General features: G+C 36.5%; 1 protein-coding gene across 1 annotated transcript; it reads left to right on the top strand.

Moving 5' to 3' along the window:
- The first annotated feature begins 8,293 nt into the window (after positions 1-8,293).
- Positions 8,294-10,628, top strand: LOC125197440 (cytokinin dehydrogenase 3-like). The gene is made up of 4 exons (XM_048096179.2): positions 8,294-8,993; positions 9,193-9,320; positions 9,549-10,105; positions 10,178-10,628. Exons 1-4 carry the CDS (start codon positions 8,402-8,404, stop codon positions 10,488-10,490), a joined length of 1,590 nt encoding a protein of 529 aa, XP_047952136.1. The 5' UTR covers positions 8,294-8,401; the 3' UTR covers positions 10,491-10,628.
- The last annotated feature ends 5,211 nt before the right edge of the window (positions 10,629-15,839 follow it).

Here is a 15,839-nt window from a genome sequence, read left to right as displayed (position 1 = left end):
GATAGAATTTTTTTATGTATTTTTTTTAATCATGTAATTTTTTTTAGGATGTACTTTTTTTTAATTTACATAAAATGATTGCATTTTTTTCATATTTGTGTCATAAATTTAATTCCGTATTTGTGTCGTAAATTTTAATATGAATTTGTTCATTTTGTTTATTGTGGCTAGTCCAGTTTCTAGTCCACTGTTGTGCAGTTGGGTGTCCTAGTGATGTGACAGACATTTTCTAGTCCTGATATGTGGCAGGAGGTGTCCAGTTTCTAGTCCAGGAGCCATTGTGGATGCTCTTATTAGGCCACACAAAATGCATATCTTTATCGTCTATTTGAAAAAATACTATAGCTTCCATATTTATACTCCATCCGTCCCATAAAAATAGGCATATTTCCTTTTACGTTCGTCCCATACAAATAGTTCATATATATTTATAGCAGTTTTTTTCTCCTTCTCTTTACTTTATTATTTATGTGTCTCACCATCCACTACATAATTTCAACAACTTTTTCTCTTTATCTGTTACTTTACCAATTACACATTAAAACCCGCGTGTACCACAAATGACCTAATTCTATGGAATGAAGGAAGTATATTGATAGGTTTCGAGCTGAGAGCACAGTTCGTATCAATTAATTCATAATCCTCAGGTCAAGGAAATTAACTAGACTGCAAGGTCTAGGAACTCGATAACCAGGAAGATCGCGGTCGTTGGACTCACCTTCAGCCCGCTGTCAAAGAAAATAATACCTCAACCCACTACACTGTAACTAGCATAGAGAGGTAATGGTCGAACCCACAGAGACGGATAGGAGCGAGTGAGAATTAAGAGGACTTTGGACTGGTTTTGGCTGCTGCCACGCAACTTTGGGTTGAGAACTTAACTACTAGACCCGGGAAATGTAAATGATCTATTATAACAGCTAGATCTAGGAAAAGGAAAACATAACGAAAACATGCATGACAAAGACAGAGATTTAAACAGATCAACACTTTGTTGGGACTACCGCAGCGGAAGACACGGAAAACAAACAGGTCCTAGACGGATCTATTTAGGTGATTATGCATTCGACTCTAATTTCATGCAATTTACATAGATCTATAGATATAACATCAAATAAACACATAATCATGCAATTTGATGTAGTTTCGATTGTTACCTCATTTTGATCCATCATAGGATCGAAGTTGCTAGCTGCACCACCCGGAGATCCTTGGTTTATCGACCGTGAATCTTCCAACCTATTCCCTAGTCCTTGGCTATTCATCCGTGTGGGCGGATCTTGAACAACCAAAATAGTCTTGATGAGATCTAGGAGGAACACTACACCAATCTATCTATCTCGATTCAATTCTATGGATTAGAATGAACAAGACAAGATCAAACCAAAAACCCTAGCTCCCTATTACTTGGAGGCTCGAAAATCGAGCCAAAATGAGGGAGAGAGAAGCCACGCTAGTGGCGGCTAGGGTTAGGGTTGAGAGGTGTGACTTGTGGTGTGCTAGGGTTTCCACATCTCATCACTATTTATAATGGACTTGTTGGGCTAGGATGGGGATCCATGGAATGACTTAAGTGTTGGGCTCACCCATTAGATAAATTACTAATTAAATCAAATGACCCATGATTTAATATATTATCGATGGAATATTATTTTATTCCACTAAAGAATAATATTGCACTCCCACTTAAATCACCAAATTACAAATAACTTGGGTCCATTTTATTTTATAATATTTCCCGCGTTTAAGATTATCTTGATCCGTCAATTTAATTCTTTTGTCTGCTATGTGACTAGAATTAAATTAATTCTCCAAAGAGTTTTTCTAGTTTGAAACTTTATTTATTATTCGTGGAATAAATTCCAACTGCGCAGATTTCTGAATAATAAATTCCTTTTTCAAACACCTCTTGGGGATCACCCCTTAGGGATTTAATCATACCACACTGGGCACGCGAATTCTATGAAATAATATTCCAATACCTTCATGTTATTCAATTACTACCACCCAAGATATCATGAACTTGAGTTACGTACAAACTCTCACATATTGATAAGTCAAAGTGGCGTTTGATTGAATAAACAATATTGATAGTAATATCATAGACTAGAAAATACAAAACTTTCTGAAATATATTCTTTCAGTAGATAGCAATAAAGAATACATTTCGGATTAGATCCTTTCAGTGCTTTACCACACCGGTGTTACTAATCTCTTCTTAGGTAAGAGAGAATTATCACAAACACCGCAACCGTTCCAATAGGTAGCCAAAGCCTATCTAGGTTGTGAATACGTTTTTCTTCTTACTAGATCTGGCCAAGTCCCCTACTGGAAAACTCATGAGGAGATTCATCGAATTTCCCTACTTGACCTTCTTAGTAAAAAGCCTTAGACTTGTTTATTATATTTCAATAATAAACCATTATATTATATTATTTATTCTCATAAATAGGTAAACAAGTGGACGTGGCGTTTCTCGTATACATGCACAAGCTGACTGTACAAAGGCATGTACGCTCGAAGCATCTTTTAGTATACAAACCCGAACACACTTCAGCAACGAAATTTACCCGACCTAGAGAATAACTTTCCTAAAATGCCTAGGCAGATGAAGAACAGACCGTGGGGACCATTTCCTAAAACAGCAAGGCACGAATGAAAAGCTGCAAATAACTAACAATGCATTTAACTAACATCCATCTTCATATCTTCACACGATTCAAGCATAGACACAAAGAGAACAAAGCAACAACCCAGATTAAAACAGAACATGACGATTTGATCGTCGAAAAAACACAGATCACCGGAAAATACTATCTACAGTAGCTAGACGAGGTAAACTAAAAAACAGTAACTAAAAACTCATAACCATGCAGAATTCAACAGATCTAACACCGAATGCTTCATCCGTTTCGGATCCAAGCCATCCACAACAAACCACGACAATTTCCATCTCCGATCACTCCGATCTAACCAAATTCAACCGATCTACTACAATTCCAACAGGATCCAACTTCAACAAAGCAAAATCAAGTGCGAAAAGCATCCAAGGTAAAGCGCCAATCGAAGCAAACATAAAACGAAAACAGAGAATAAACTTCCATAGTCTAACTATTAAGAATTCAACAACGATTCAATAAAAACAACGCCGAGCTTCGAACAACGAAGACTCAGGGAATTCCAAAGCAGAAATTAAAACTAAAGCAGTAAATTGTTTCTTCGCCTCCCGTAGAGACGGTGGTACACAACGGTAACTCAAAACACGAACCCCGACCCCATGAATTTCTGATATCCCCCAAGTGTGTGTAGAAGTGTGTGAAAATGAGCTAAGAGCTAAAAGTGAGTGAGATGATGATCCATGTATGTTGCGTGCTCTTATTTATAGGCGTGGAGGTGATCTTCTAGAATCTTCTTGAATTCCCCTCTTTGCCCTCCATCTAGTAATCTCCTCCGTCTGGGAATTTCTTCCTTTTCTGCTCATTTTCTTGCCAAACTCCTTCGCCCAGTGACTTCCTTCATTTCTTCCCGGATATGGCGATTTCCTCTACACATCTGGCTTAAAAGTTTTGTTAGACTAAAAAATTCAATAAATCTAACCCCATAACCAATGCATGAAATTGGTCTTATCATATATTATATACTAACACCTTTCCTTTTCCTAGACTAGAAGATCGATCAATTAAATATACGTGCGGTGTGAAAAAGAATCGTAAATTTTTCAAGTAAAACTCATTTGTGCAATACGTCAACAATCGTTTTCGAGCGCAAAGGAAATGAAACGCATAGTACTTTGTTACATAAAAATTACTAAAACCTGTGTTAATTAATTTGATTCAACTATGTAATTAGACTCTTATTTGATGGTACAATATATTGGACCGTATACAAATTCACTTTATATGGTTATAATGTGAACTAATGCTATCGACCCAATTGGCACAATGATCTCGTAAAATATTTTAAGTTGACTCCCCATAGCAGACATGACCGCAGCTCATGATGCACAATTCAACACCCCAAATATCTGAGTATATGTTATTTATGTTTATTTTGGTATACCATTGTATACTTAATATGATGAGTTGAATGAAGAATTTGTTGTCGTTACCATGTCATCCATTGTATAGCATACAAATGTGAATGCATGAACAAGAAATGTTCAAAAATGTCACTATCAATATCTGATCGCATTTTACATTCCGATTTAACGAATCCAGCATTTGGGATTTGGGAATATGTGGATTCTCAACTAACTATTTCTAGAAAAACTAAACTAATTTTCTTCTCCTTTTTGGTTTTATTATAGCAATATCTGATCCAATTTTACTAGTCCGAATACCGATTATTGACGGTGACTTTTTTAGCAACATTTCTTGTTCTTGCATTCACAGTTATAGGCTATATACAAAGGATGACATGGTAACGACAATAATTTTTTTCCGGAATAAATACAGATTCAACTCAATTTAACGTAATTAAACTTTTAGTAGCATTTTATTTATTAAATTATTAATTATCAATCCTTCAACTACATGGTGATTTAGATCATATAATTCACTACGATTTTACATGCAACTTTAACATGATTTACTTGAACATCGGACAAACATTAACCATACCATGATTTTATTGCTAGAACAATAACATGACGCATGCGGCGTACGCTTTGGGTGCAAGAATGACGATAATTTAATCTTCTAATATTTGAATATTAAAAAATTTGAATTGAAATAAAGTCGTTATTACTCCCAATTCATGAATATTTGTCCCATATTTTCTTTTTGTTTCGTTCGTCATTACATGTCCATTGACCTTTTACTTCCTTTGGATCATCTCATTATAGTTGAGTCATTGTTTATTTTGTAAAAAAAAACATATATGATATCACTTATTTTATTCGCTTTTGTTTTATCCTCTTTTCATCTCTCTATTTTATCTCTTTCCTATTTTATTCTTTCTCCATTTAATCCATTTAAAACATTTTCTTAAATTTTATACTCAAAAGAAATGTCTTTACTATGGAGAAGTGAAGGGAGTACTACTTTTTGTAATGTAATACATGTTTTACTAACTCATTTTACTCATATTTTTATTAAAAATCTAATAAATCAACATAGTATGAGTCCATATTAGATATCCCATACTAAACCGATGCAGGTTTTTAAAAAATCTAATAAATTAACATAGTATGAGTCCATATTAGATATCCCATACTAAACCGATGCAGGTTTTTAAAAATTGTTGACTATAATTTTTTAGTATTTCATAGTTGAAGTTTATATTTTGATTATTTGAATATGAATTTAATTAGGAACATATTAATATGCACAAAAATACTCAATTCTCTCATTTAAGATATCCACTTTTGATATTCGGAAATAAATTCTTCTCTCCTTTCTTATTAAAATATTCAACTACACCTTTCTCTCTATTTACTCTATCTAATAACTCCTAAAATTTCGTGTTACTCAAGAATATGGACATCTTGAGTGAGACGAAAGGAGTAAAAAATAGTTAAAATCTTAGGGCTGCGGTTACTTTTCATGAAGAAAAGTAATACTACTTATTATGCACGATGGAAAATTTTTATATAAGAAAATGATCAAGAATCAAGATTTAAGAATATGCTAAAATAAACTTCAACTAAACTGTCAAACTAGTAGTATTTCATTTTTTTTTATTTGCGTTTGGATTCAAATACCAATTTCAGTATAAGAAGCACACATTGAATGGATTACTCATCGTTACATACTGTGTATATACATGCTCTTATATTATAATCTCTCCTTCTCACAAGAATATGCACTCTTTTCTTAATTAGTTCATCCCACGAGAATATGCAATTTCTAATTTTGAAAATTCATTTATCTTTAATAAGGTGAGACTTATTCTCCACTAATAATATTTAAATTACTTTTTCTTTCTCTCTAATAAGATTAGACTCATTATTTAATTAAAATTGCATTGTATTGATCTTTAAGACCGTATATCTAACTGAAAATAAATGATTATTCAATAGTTCTCAAATGTTGTCTCACAGCTTAATTCCAAGGAACATTAAAACACACACACAACACACATGCAAACATATTCATTAATTGGTGTGTCGAACGGTTCAAAAATAATTATAGTTAGAAATTGACTTTGGCATGTCTTGGTCTCCTATATACCTACAAACGCGATCTCACAATCCATCACAAAATCTTGTGTGATGTTTCCATCTCATTTCTACCATTTTGCAGAGAATCTCTTTACCCATTTACGCACCACCTTTCATAAATCAAATCTAGACTACTTCTAATTCAAAGATTCTTGAAAACCTACCTAATTATGACTATTATCTTTCATCAAACCCCAAATCGTATCGAATCAATTGAAACAATAGCCATTGAAATATGTGATCACAAAGGCCCACAAACAATACAAGTCTGCGTGATCGCAAATTTACAATTTTACTCTTTAATTTGTAATTTTGTACATATCAACATCATTATTTTGCATGTGATTGTAGAGCTCCGATCACCATTTAATTTGTCTACCCACTGAAATAACTTTGTATAAATATTTGTACATTGATTAATTGTTGAACATGTGCTTGTCTCAATTCCTTAGCACATACAATGAAAGATGGTAATTTGGACACGATGATATGTGAGCTGAGTTGTAAAAAAAATTGATACGATGATTCACCCAAATAAAAGAGCACGAAAGATAATTATTACGAGATGACATGACAAGTCAGCGTTGACGGCCTAACACCACGAATGTTACTAAAACCATTAACATTACACTGTAATATTTTAAAAAAAAAACTACTCCACTAAACCACTAGTAAAGGTTTTTCCTTTTTCTTTTTGAGTTCTTGGCCATATGCAGTCCAGACTCCAGATCTTTGATGTTGTCATGTCGCAAACCATTTAGGACAGCGCATGTACTCCCTCCGTCCACGAATAAGAGTCCCATTTTTCTATTTTGGTTCGTCCACGAATAGGAATCCCGGTTCATAATTACCTTAAATGGTAAAGAGACCCCACATTCCACTCACACATCATTTAAAACTAATATATATAAGTGAGACCCCTATTCCACTAACTTTCTTGCACCCATTTTTCTTAACATTTCTTAAAACCCGTGCCAGATAGAAATAAGACTCCTATTCGTGGACGGAGGGAGTATAAGTTACTCCCTCCATCCCGCTTTAGCAGTCCCATTAACTTTTCTGCCCTCTTTTTGTAAAAATGATAAAAAATAGTTAAAGTGGAGAAATGGGAAAGTAAGAGAGACAATAATGTAGATAAGACTCTTCTCTATATTATTCTCTCTCTTAATTTACCATTTCTCCTTTTAACTATTTTTTTTATCATTTTTATAAAAAGAGAACAGAAAAGTCAATGGGACAGCTAAAGCGGGGCGAAGGGAGTATAACATAATTTCAATTCATAGGATGAGTAAAGCTGTAAAGACTTTATACTGTGAAGTTGCTTAAAATAATTTTTTGGATAATTTAGGTGTGTCAGCTTTTGGTTCAAATAATATGTTTCCGTCTATATTGAATGGCAACGTGAAAAAATACTAACAATCAATCACGTTTAAAATTTAAAATTAGTTCTGTACATTTGCACCAAAACCTATTTGGTCCATATTAATCATGTCAAGTACAATTGATGATTTTTTTTTAAGTATGTGTTAGCTTCTAATCTCATATAATATGTTTTGATCAATTAATTTTAACTTATTAGTTACTACTTTAGAATTTTGATAGAACTATTAAATATGGACCAAAACATATTGTCTAAGACCAGAGTTAACACACTTAATACGTAGGACTAAAGTTTTTTTTAACAAATGTACGCGATCAGTTTAGGACTTTGGTCTAAATCCCTCCGTCCTCCAATGTGTCCCACTTTAATCCGACACTTTAATAGTATGTGAATCCTAGTTTTATAGTAATAAAATGTGAGCGAAATTGATATAGTGGAATGTGAGATATATTGTCAGAAGTAGTGAAAGTGAAGTGAGACCATTAATAAGTGAGAGACCAAATTGGAAAAATTGTGACATATAATGAGGAAAAGAGGGAGTATTTAAATTCAACCCGGCAAATTTAAAGCTAATAAATGTATTAATGGAATTCAAATATGTGATTTTAGACTAAAATGCTCACTTTACTAATAACTAGATATGATCCATTGAAAACAAGTGTGAATGTTTACAATATCTTGAAATCTCACATGAGCAAGCATAATCGTAACGTAGTAATCTTTGAAATGTCTCTGAACAATAAAAAAAAAATTTAAAGTTGAAACAAGCTGCATGCAAGCCTCTGGCTATAAATAATAGCCCTCCTTTCTCAATTCTCATCACCCTCACCTGAATTCAAATTCCCTGCATCATTACAAAAATGGCAAACTCTTCACCAAAGCTGATCATCCTCTTCCTCACAACAATCACCATCTTCTCCATCTCACCAATTTCAAACGCCCTCTCCAATTGCCTCCTCACTCCCGATCTCGACCTCCGAACCGATCCCGACGCGATCGCAGCAGCTTCGACCGACTACGGAAACCTGGTGAAGCGAAGCCCTCGCGCAGTCCTGTACCCTTCCTCCGAAAACGACGTCGTCGAGCTCGTGAGGCTGTCCAACGAGTGCCCCACCCCGTTCGGCATTGCGGCCAGAGGCCACGGCCACTCCGTGAGGGGGCAGGCGGCGGCGCACGGCGGCGTGGTGGTGGACATGGCTTCGCTGGGGAGAGACGGGGGCCGGATTAGGGTTTCTTGGGAGGAAGGGTTAGGGTATTATGCTGACGTGGGCGGAGAGCAGCTGTGGATCGATGTGTTGCGGGCCGGGCTGGAGCACGGGCTGGCGCCTGTTTCTTGGACCGATTATTTGTACCTCACCGTGGGAGGGACGCTCTCTAATGCTGGGATTAGTGGGCAGTCTTCTTTCTATGGCCCCCAAATCTCCAATGTTCTTCAACTCGATGTTATCACAGGTTTTGTTTTAATATCTCTATTTCTTTTTCTATATTGTTTTTTGGTGTTTTGACATAAAATTGAAGATTTTGTGAAGGTACTAGGTATACCGGACAGAATCTATGACAGTTTTGTTCAGAATTCTGGATGCTGGCCTGGCCCCACACAATACTCCTCGAATCATCAAGTTAAATATTTATTTGTTTATTTCATATGCAGGTAAAGGGGATCTGGTGAGTTGTTCGGAGGAAATGAATTCGGAGCTATTTTTCGCAGTTCTTGGTGGGCTTGGGCAGTTCGGCATCATAACCAGAGCAAGAATCGTCCTTCACAAAGCACCAACCACAGTGAGTGTAGCTATATATTCTTTCTGTCCGTCGTTTTAACTTGCACGAGTTTTAAGAAATTCTTTAACTTTATCAAGAAAAATGGGAAATCGAGTTAGCGGACCTACTTTTATATTGGACAACCCAAAATAGTATAGTAAAATGTTAGTACTATAAATTGGCACGGGGAGTATGTATATGTTCTTAAATCTTAATTAATTATGATCTACAATGATGCTTAATTTGTAGGCGAAATGGGTGAGATTGATTTACGACGACTTCAGCAAGTTTACGAGCGACCAAGAGCATCTGATCATGAATGGGTTTGGGAATGGACCTAATTATCTGGAAGGTTCGATTATCACAGACAAGAGCCCTCCAAACAATTGGAGATCCACTTCCTTCTACTCACCTTGTCACCAAACCAAGATTCAATCTTTGTTGAAGGCCAACGGAGGCATACTCTACTCCCTCGAGTTTGTCAAATACTACACCAATATTCATGAGGAGGAGGTTGAATTAATGATGCTAAAAGATCTGAGGTTTGTTCCTGGATTTTCCTTCAAAAAAGATGTACCCCTCTTTGATTTCCTCAATAGGGTTGGAAGCTTGGAATTGGAAGGAGATAATGAAGAAGAAAAAGAAGAAGAAGAAGAAGAAGAAGAAGAAGCAGCTCATCCATGGCTCAATCTCTTCTTGCCAAAGTCCCAAATCATGGACTTCCATGCTGCTGTCATCCTCAACCTCATTCACACACAAAACCAGACTTCCGGCCCCATTCTTTTCTACCCTCTCAATAGACAAAAGTATTCTCTCTCTCCCTCTCTCCATTAATGAGAATTAATTTTAAATTTTGAACGTGTATTTGGTGTGTGCAGATGGGATGATCGGACGTCGGCGGTGGTGCCGGAAGATGAAGACATATTCTACACACTAGGGCTGCTGCACTCAACCAAGTTCAGTGAGTCGCATGTTTTTGAGAAAGTGAACAAACAGATTCTGGAAGTTTGTCAAAGGGAGGGAATAAGAATCAAGCAGTATCTACCTCATTATGAATCCAAGGAAGATTGGGTTCAGCATTATGGGTCAAAATGGAATACTATTCAAGAAAGGAAACAAAAGTATGATCCTAGAATGATTTTGTCTCCTGGCCAAAGAATCTTTACTCCTGTTATGGAATCTGATTTTTGAGTTATTAATTGCCTATATATCTAAGATTAGTTTAGTTTTCCTACATGTGAATTTTGTACTAGTACTTTTTTATCATGGAACAACGGCCTTGCCTTGTAGGTACTTTTACTAATGCTTATTCAATTCTACGTTTTAAAAGGTCTAATTCGTGATTTATATAATTCGATGAAGGTATTTTTAATAATCATGTGTCCATAAAATATAGTCTCACCATTTCATTTTCGTTTGTCGATGAAAATTAATCACTCTAAAAGTGGAAAGTTAGTTTCAATTTATTACTTCTACTTGCGTAATTTTTTATCTCTCTTGGTTCTACTTTATCAATTTTTTCCTTTTTCTTTCCTACTATACCTACTTTATCTCTTTCTTTTTCATAATTTATCAATTTTATATTAATACGTGTTGTCCACCAATAAAACTATTTTGAGTACATTTGTAAAATTTCAAATTTAGGGTGAGAGTGCCAATGGCATTGGAGTATTTAAAAATGTTAATTATGTGGTGTGTTTGAACAAGCAAATGCTGTTAATTAGCAAATTTTAAAAATGTATATATAACTATCTATGTTGCCCTGAGAATCAATATTCTATGTAGTTAAGTTGGCTTAGCGTGTTTTTAACGAGGGGAGAGTAGAGTTTGAATCCCAATCCCAATTTTATATTTTTGTTGTTTTTTTAAATCTCTTTTTTTTTATTGAATAAAAGGCTCAAACCACCAACGGCAGTGAGCAGAAATGTTTCGCCCCAACAAAAAACGGACAATAAGAGCGCCAAACAAGAACAAGCAACAAGCCAAAAACAAAGACACAAAAGAAACGAGCAACAAAGCCACGACCAACACACCTCCCGCCAACAAAGAAAGCAACAAAGAATAAGCAGTACCACTGCCAAAAACCAAGACAATCCCAGCAGCAAACAAAAGGCAAAAGAGGCGAGATGAAGTTCACCTTTGTATCAATTGGTAAGTGGAAATGGTTCTTTGATACCTTCCAGACCATCTTCTAGCTTTGACCAGCTCATCATACATTTCTCCTGGTAGGAAAGGGAAGTTCGGGCACCACCCTTTTATCCATGAGCCGAGCCTCCACAAAGTTAGTTTTCTTTCAACCTCCCAATTTGGTTCAAAGTTTTGGAAAACAACTTTATTTCTAATCCACCATATGGACCATGTAATCACGTAGAAAAGGGATGTCCATATTTTCTTATCGAACTTGTAGAAAGGTGCATCCATCCAAGTGAGAAAACACAAGATCGGGTCTTCGGGCAAGCTGAAGGCGAGATTTTATTGGTTGCAGCAGAAGTACCACAGGCTGCTAGAGTACTTACATCCAAACATGATGTGGTTGATAGTCTCTCGCTCTACCTTACAAAAAACGCATAGATCATCTGCAATTACGGGAACTCCAAATCTGAAAAGTCTGTCCCTGGTGTTGAGTTTTCCTTGAAGGACAAACCACACCAAAAGTTGGGCACGAGGTGGGGCAACCTTATTCCATGCTAGTCTTCCATTCCGAGAATGGCTATCATCTTCTCACATGAAGTGATTAACCTGCGCAAGAAAACCAGAAATAGAGAAAGCATTTGAAATGTCAAAAGTCCAAACTCTCACATCCCTCCCACTCTCACTCAAGGAAGTTTGATCCACGGCTAGGTGAAGACTCTCCACAAATTCCTTCTCCCAAACAAAAAGATTTCTTCTCCAAGTAAACTTCCAACTCCATCTACCATCATCCCATGAACCCATGTCCTCAATAAAGTCACTCTGTTGTGTAGAGATCATGAATAATCTTGAGAAATAGTTCTTGAGGCTGTCATCTTCAGTCTACTTGTCAAGCCAAAATCTGATATTTGATCCATTTCCGACTTTCATCCTGATATTTGATCCTCTTTGTTTTTAACTCTTTCCAGAATCTAGTAAATATTTCATTTTATTTTCACTATTTTAAATAAATGGATCCTATATTTTACTAACTTTCATACTACTCATAATAACTACTCCCTCTGTTCCATAGTAGTGAAATCATTTTGTCATTTTGATACGTTCTATAGCAGTGGAGTCATTTCCCTTTTTAGTAAAACTCAATACATTTCTTCTCACTTACTTTTTTCTCTCGTAATCCCTCTATCTTTTTCATTTCCTACTTTATTCTTCTTTTACTTAACCTACTTAACACAATTTTTCTTAATATTCGTGCCGAAAAAAAATGCCTCCACTACTATAGAACGGAGGGAGGATAAAACTACTTCCTCCATCCACCAATATAAGGCTAATTTTGACCGGCATAGGTTTTAAAAAATGTAGTGGAAAGTGAGTGGAAAATATTAGTGAAAGATGAATTAGTTTTATAATGAAATGCAAGTGAAATAAAGTTAGTGGAATGTGAAATCCATTAACAAAAATAGTGAAAAAACAAATGGGACATTTATTAGTGGACAAACAAAAATAATAAAATGGAACACTTACTATGGATGAAGACAGTAATATAAAAGTAGTGTTTTGCACTCCACTAATGTTTTCTACTCATATCCTTTTACAAAGTCAAATAATTTTTAAAAATTTACTCCAGTGAAATATGAGACACCTATTAAAGACTGAATGGGTAGTCAATATTAAAGTGTTAATATATGGGCTGTAACAAAATAAGTAATTAAAAATATATAAGCAAATAAATAATTAATATACTATTCTACTTATTAAAAGTGAATAGTTAAAGAAAATACAATAAAACAATAAATGTTGGCATCGAGACTCAAACCCAAACCCAGGTCTTCCATTTGTGCAGAAAAAGGTCCACTGAACTTTAATTCTAAAGTCATCCGAAATTTCAATTTTGCCCATAAATATTTAGGCATGTGTGGTTTGTTCTTGGATACTAAGAGCATCCCCATCGCTTCCCTTTGGGGCGGACGACGTCCATGCCAGCGGGGCGATACACCCCTGTTCGCTGTTGTGCTCGCGTCAACAGTACGGCGCTGCTGAATATACCGAGCATGTCCGTGCCACTGAGCAGGTCGACGTGGCAGCCTTCTATTGGCCAACGGTAATGCTGTTGGCTTTTCTATATTTTCTTTAAAATTCGAATGAAATTTAAAAATCGTTTTTAAATAAAAATATATATTTTCCCTCTTCCCAATAAATTATATTTGTTTTTTCTCCACTTTTACTTTATTTTTCATTTTTCTCCTCAAAATTCACATTTTTCATCTATAAATACCTCAATTTCCACACAAAAAGTTTCACACCACACTATACAATTCTCATATAAATTCTCTCATCAATTCTCAATCTTTCACTCTTGCAAAAAAAATATCCAGCTCCGGCGATCACCCCTCCGACTCTCGCGGATGGAACCACCAATGGTTAAACCCAACACCATTCCCTCATCCGGATACGGAATTCTCGCCCCCTCCTCAAACCCAAGGTTCTCAAATTTCGGGTGGCTACCGGTCTTATCCGGTGGACGAGCAAGATGCACCTGATGGGCAATACGGGTGGACACCCGAACAAGGATCGGGATCGGGAGGGATCGACGGCTTCCAAACTCCGGAGGACAACCCAACGCTCCTCCTCCTCCTCATCCTCTTCCTCGTAGTGTTCCTACTCATAGTCATGTCGGTGAAGTTCACGTCCGCACCACACACAATCGCCAGAGATGGAGAAGATGTTCAATGCCTATTTGGAAATATCCGAAGATCCGGAAACCAGCATGAACCAAACCGGGGAGAGATTTTGGTGGCGCGTCTCTCGTCGGTACAATGACAACCGACCGAGGGAAACCATCGAGCGCAACGAGAGTATGGTGCGCAATGCCATCTTCAGAGCTAACGAAGAAATCCAAAAGTTCCCGGGGTATTACCTCCAGGAATAGAGGTCAGCGAGGAGCGGCATGAGCGAGGCCGACATCATCACGATCACCATGTCGACCTACCATTCCATGCATGGCAAACCATTCAAGCACCTCGGCGCTTGGCAGCAGGTGCGTAGAAATCCAAAGTATAGGGGAGGCGTATCATCCTCCTACAGCTCCTCCGACAAACGGTCGAGGTCGTTATTCCTATCCGATGGCGGCTCCGACGAGGTGGCTAGCCAGCTTTCCGGAACTAACTTGGGTAGCCCTGACGCCGGCCATAACAGTTCCCAACGCCGGCCACAAGCAAGGAAGAAGGTGAGGACCAACCGCCGACGGGCCGCGACTCTATCCGCCCCCGCCCCCGATCCCGCTCCCTTTGTGCCACCTCAACCCCCTACCAACTAGCTGTGGACCCTTTTGGCTCAACTCAATTTGGCCGATAGGTTTCGGATGACTCCCAAGCAACTTGATTCACATTTGGCAATGATACGGGGTCTTCGAAAAACATTGGGGATAAGGCCAGAGGACTAGTCTTCCACGGGGTATTTTTAATTATGTAATTTTTAATTTGTAAGATTTTAATTATGTAGTTTTTATTTTTTAGGATTTTAATTATATAATTTTTAATTTTTAGGACTTTAATTATGTAATTTTTAATTTTTAGGATTTTAATTATGTACTTTTTAATTTTTTAGTAATTTGTAATATTATTTCGAGTATTTTTAATACATTTTAATATTATGGAAATGTATTTATTTAAATTGAATAATAGAATGGTGGGACCCTTGAGCATATCCTTATGGAAGAACATGGATGTGGATGTTGTGCTCTTGGGGAAGAGCATGGAGTAAAAAATGAATAAAAGTGGGTCCGGACCCACTTCCATGCTCTTGCCTACTCTAGCTAACAAGTATCCATTAATCTCTTCAAACAATTAAGAGAAAGTGATCCCTTAAAATTTAGGGTAAACTGCATCTAAAATCGTCAACTTTCACAAAAGGCTGGAATTTCCCGTGAACTTTAAAAGTTGCACGAAAAATCACAAACTTTGCCGAGTTGTGCAAATTTCCCGAACGACCCGACCCGGTAGTTTTTCGGCGTAAACTTATCTTATGTGACTGCTGGAAGCGTAACTAGGCAACCGAAACACAAAAACTACGTCGTTTTGTGTTTTGCCAAAAAAAAATTATTAAAAGAAAACAGATTTCATCAAAAATAGTCAATCACGCTTTTGCATGAAATCAGATTTCATCAAAAAGCTCCATCCCGCTCGCGCCGGAGGAAAAAAAAACTAAAAAAGAAGGAACAGTACTACAGAAGCCGAATCTCAGTTACACACATTTTTAGTTTTTTTACCAAAGATTACTTTTTTTCAATTTCATAAACGTAAATTTACCAAAATTCATAATAAAACACCCTCGAATTTAAACTCTCCACTATCTTTTAAGAACTATGACAAATAACATAAATTAATGAAACCAAACTTCATCCTACACAAA

The sequence above is a fragment of the Salvia hispanica genome, chromosome 4 (assembly GCF_029641045.1).
Source record: "Salvia hispanica isolate PSC_SH4W2 chromosome 4, Shi_PSC_v1, whole genome shotgun sequence".
In the NCBI taxonomy this organism is placed as follows: Eukaryota; Viridiplantae; Streptophyta; class Magnoliopsida; order Lamiales; family Lamiaceae; genus Salvia; species Salvia hispanica.
This window is presented reverse-complemented; position numbering and strand designations above follow the sequence as displayed.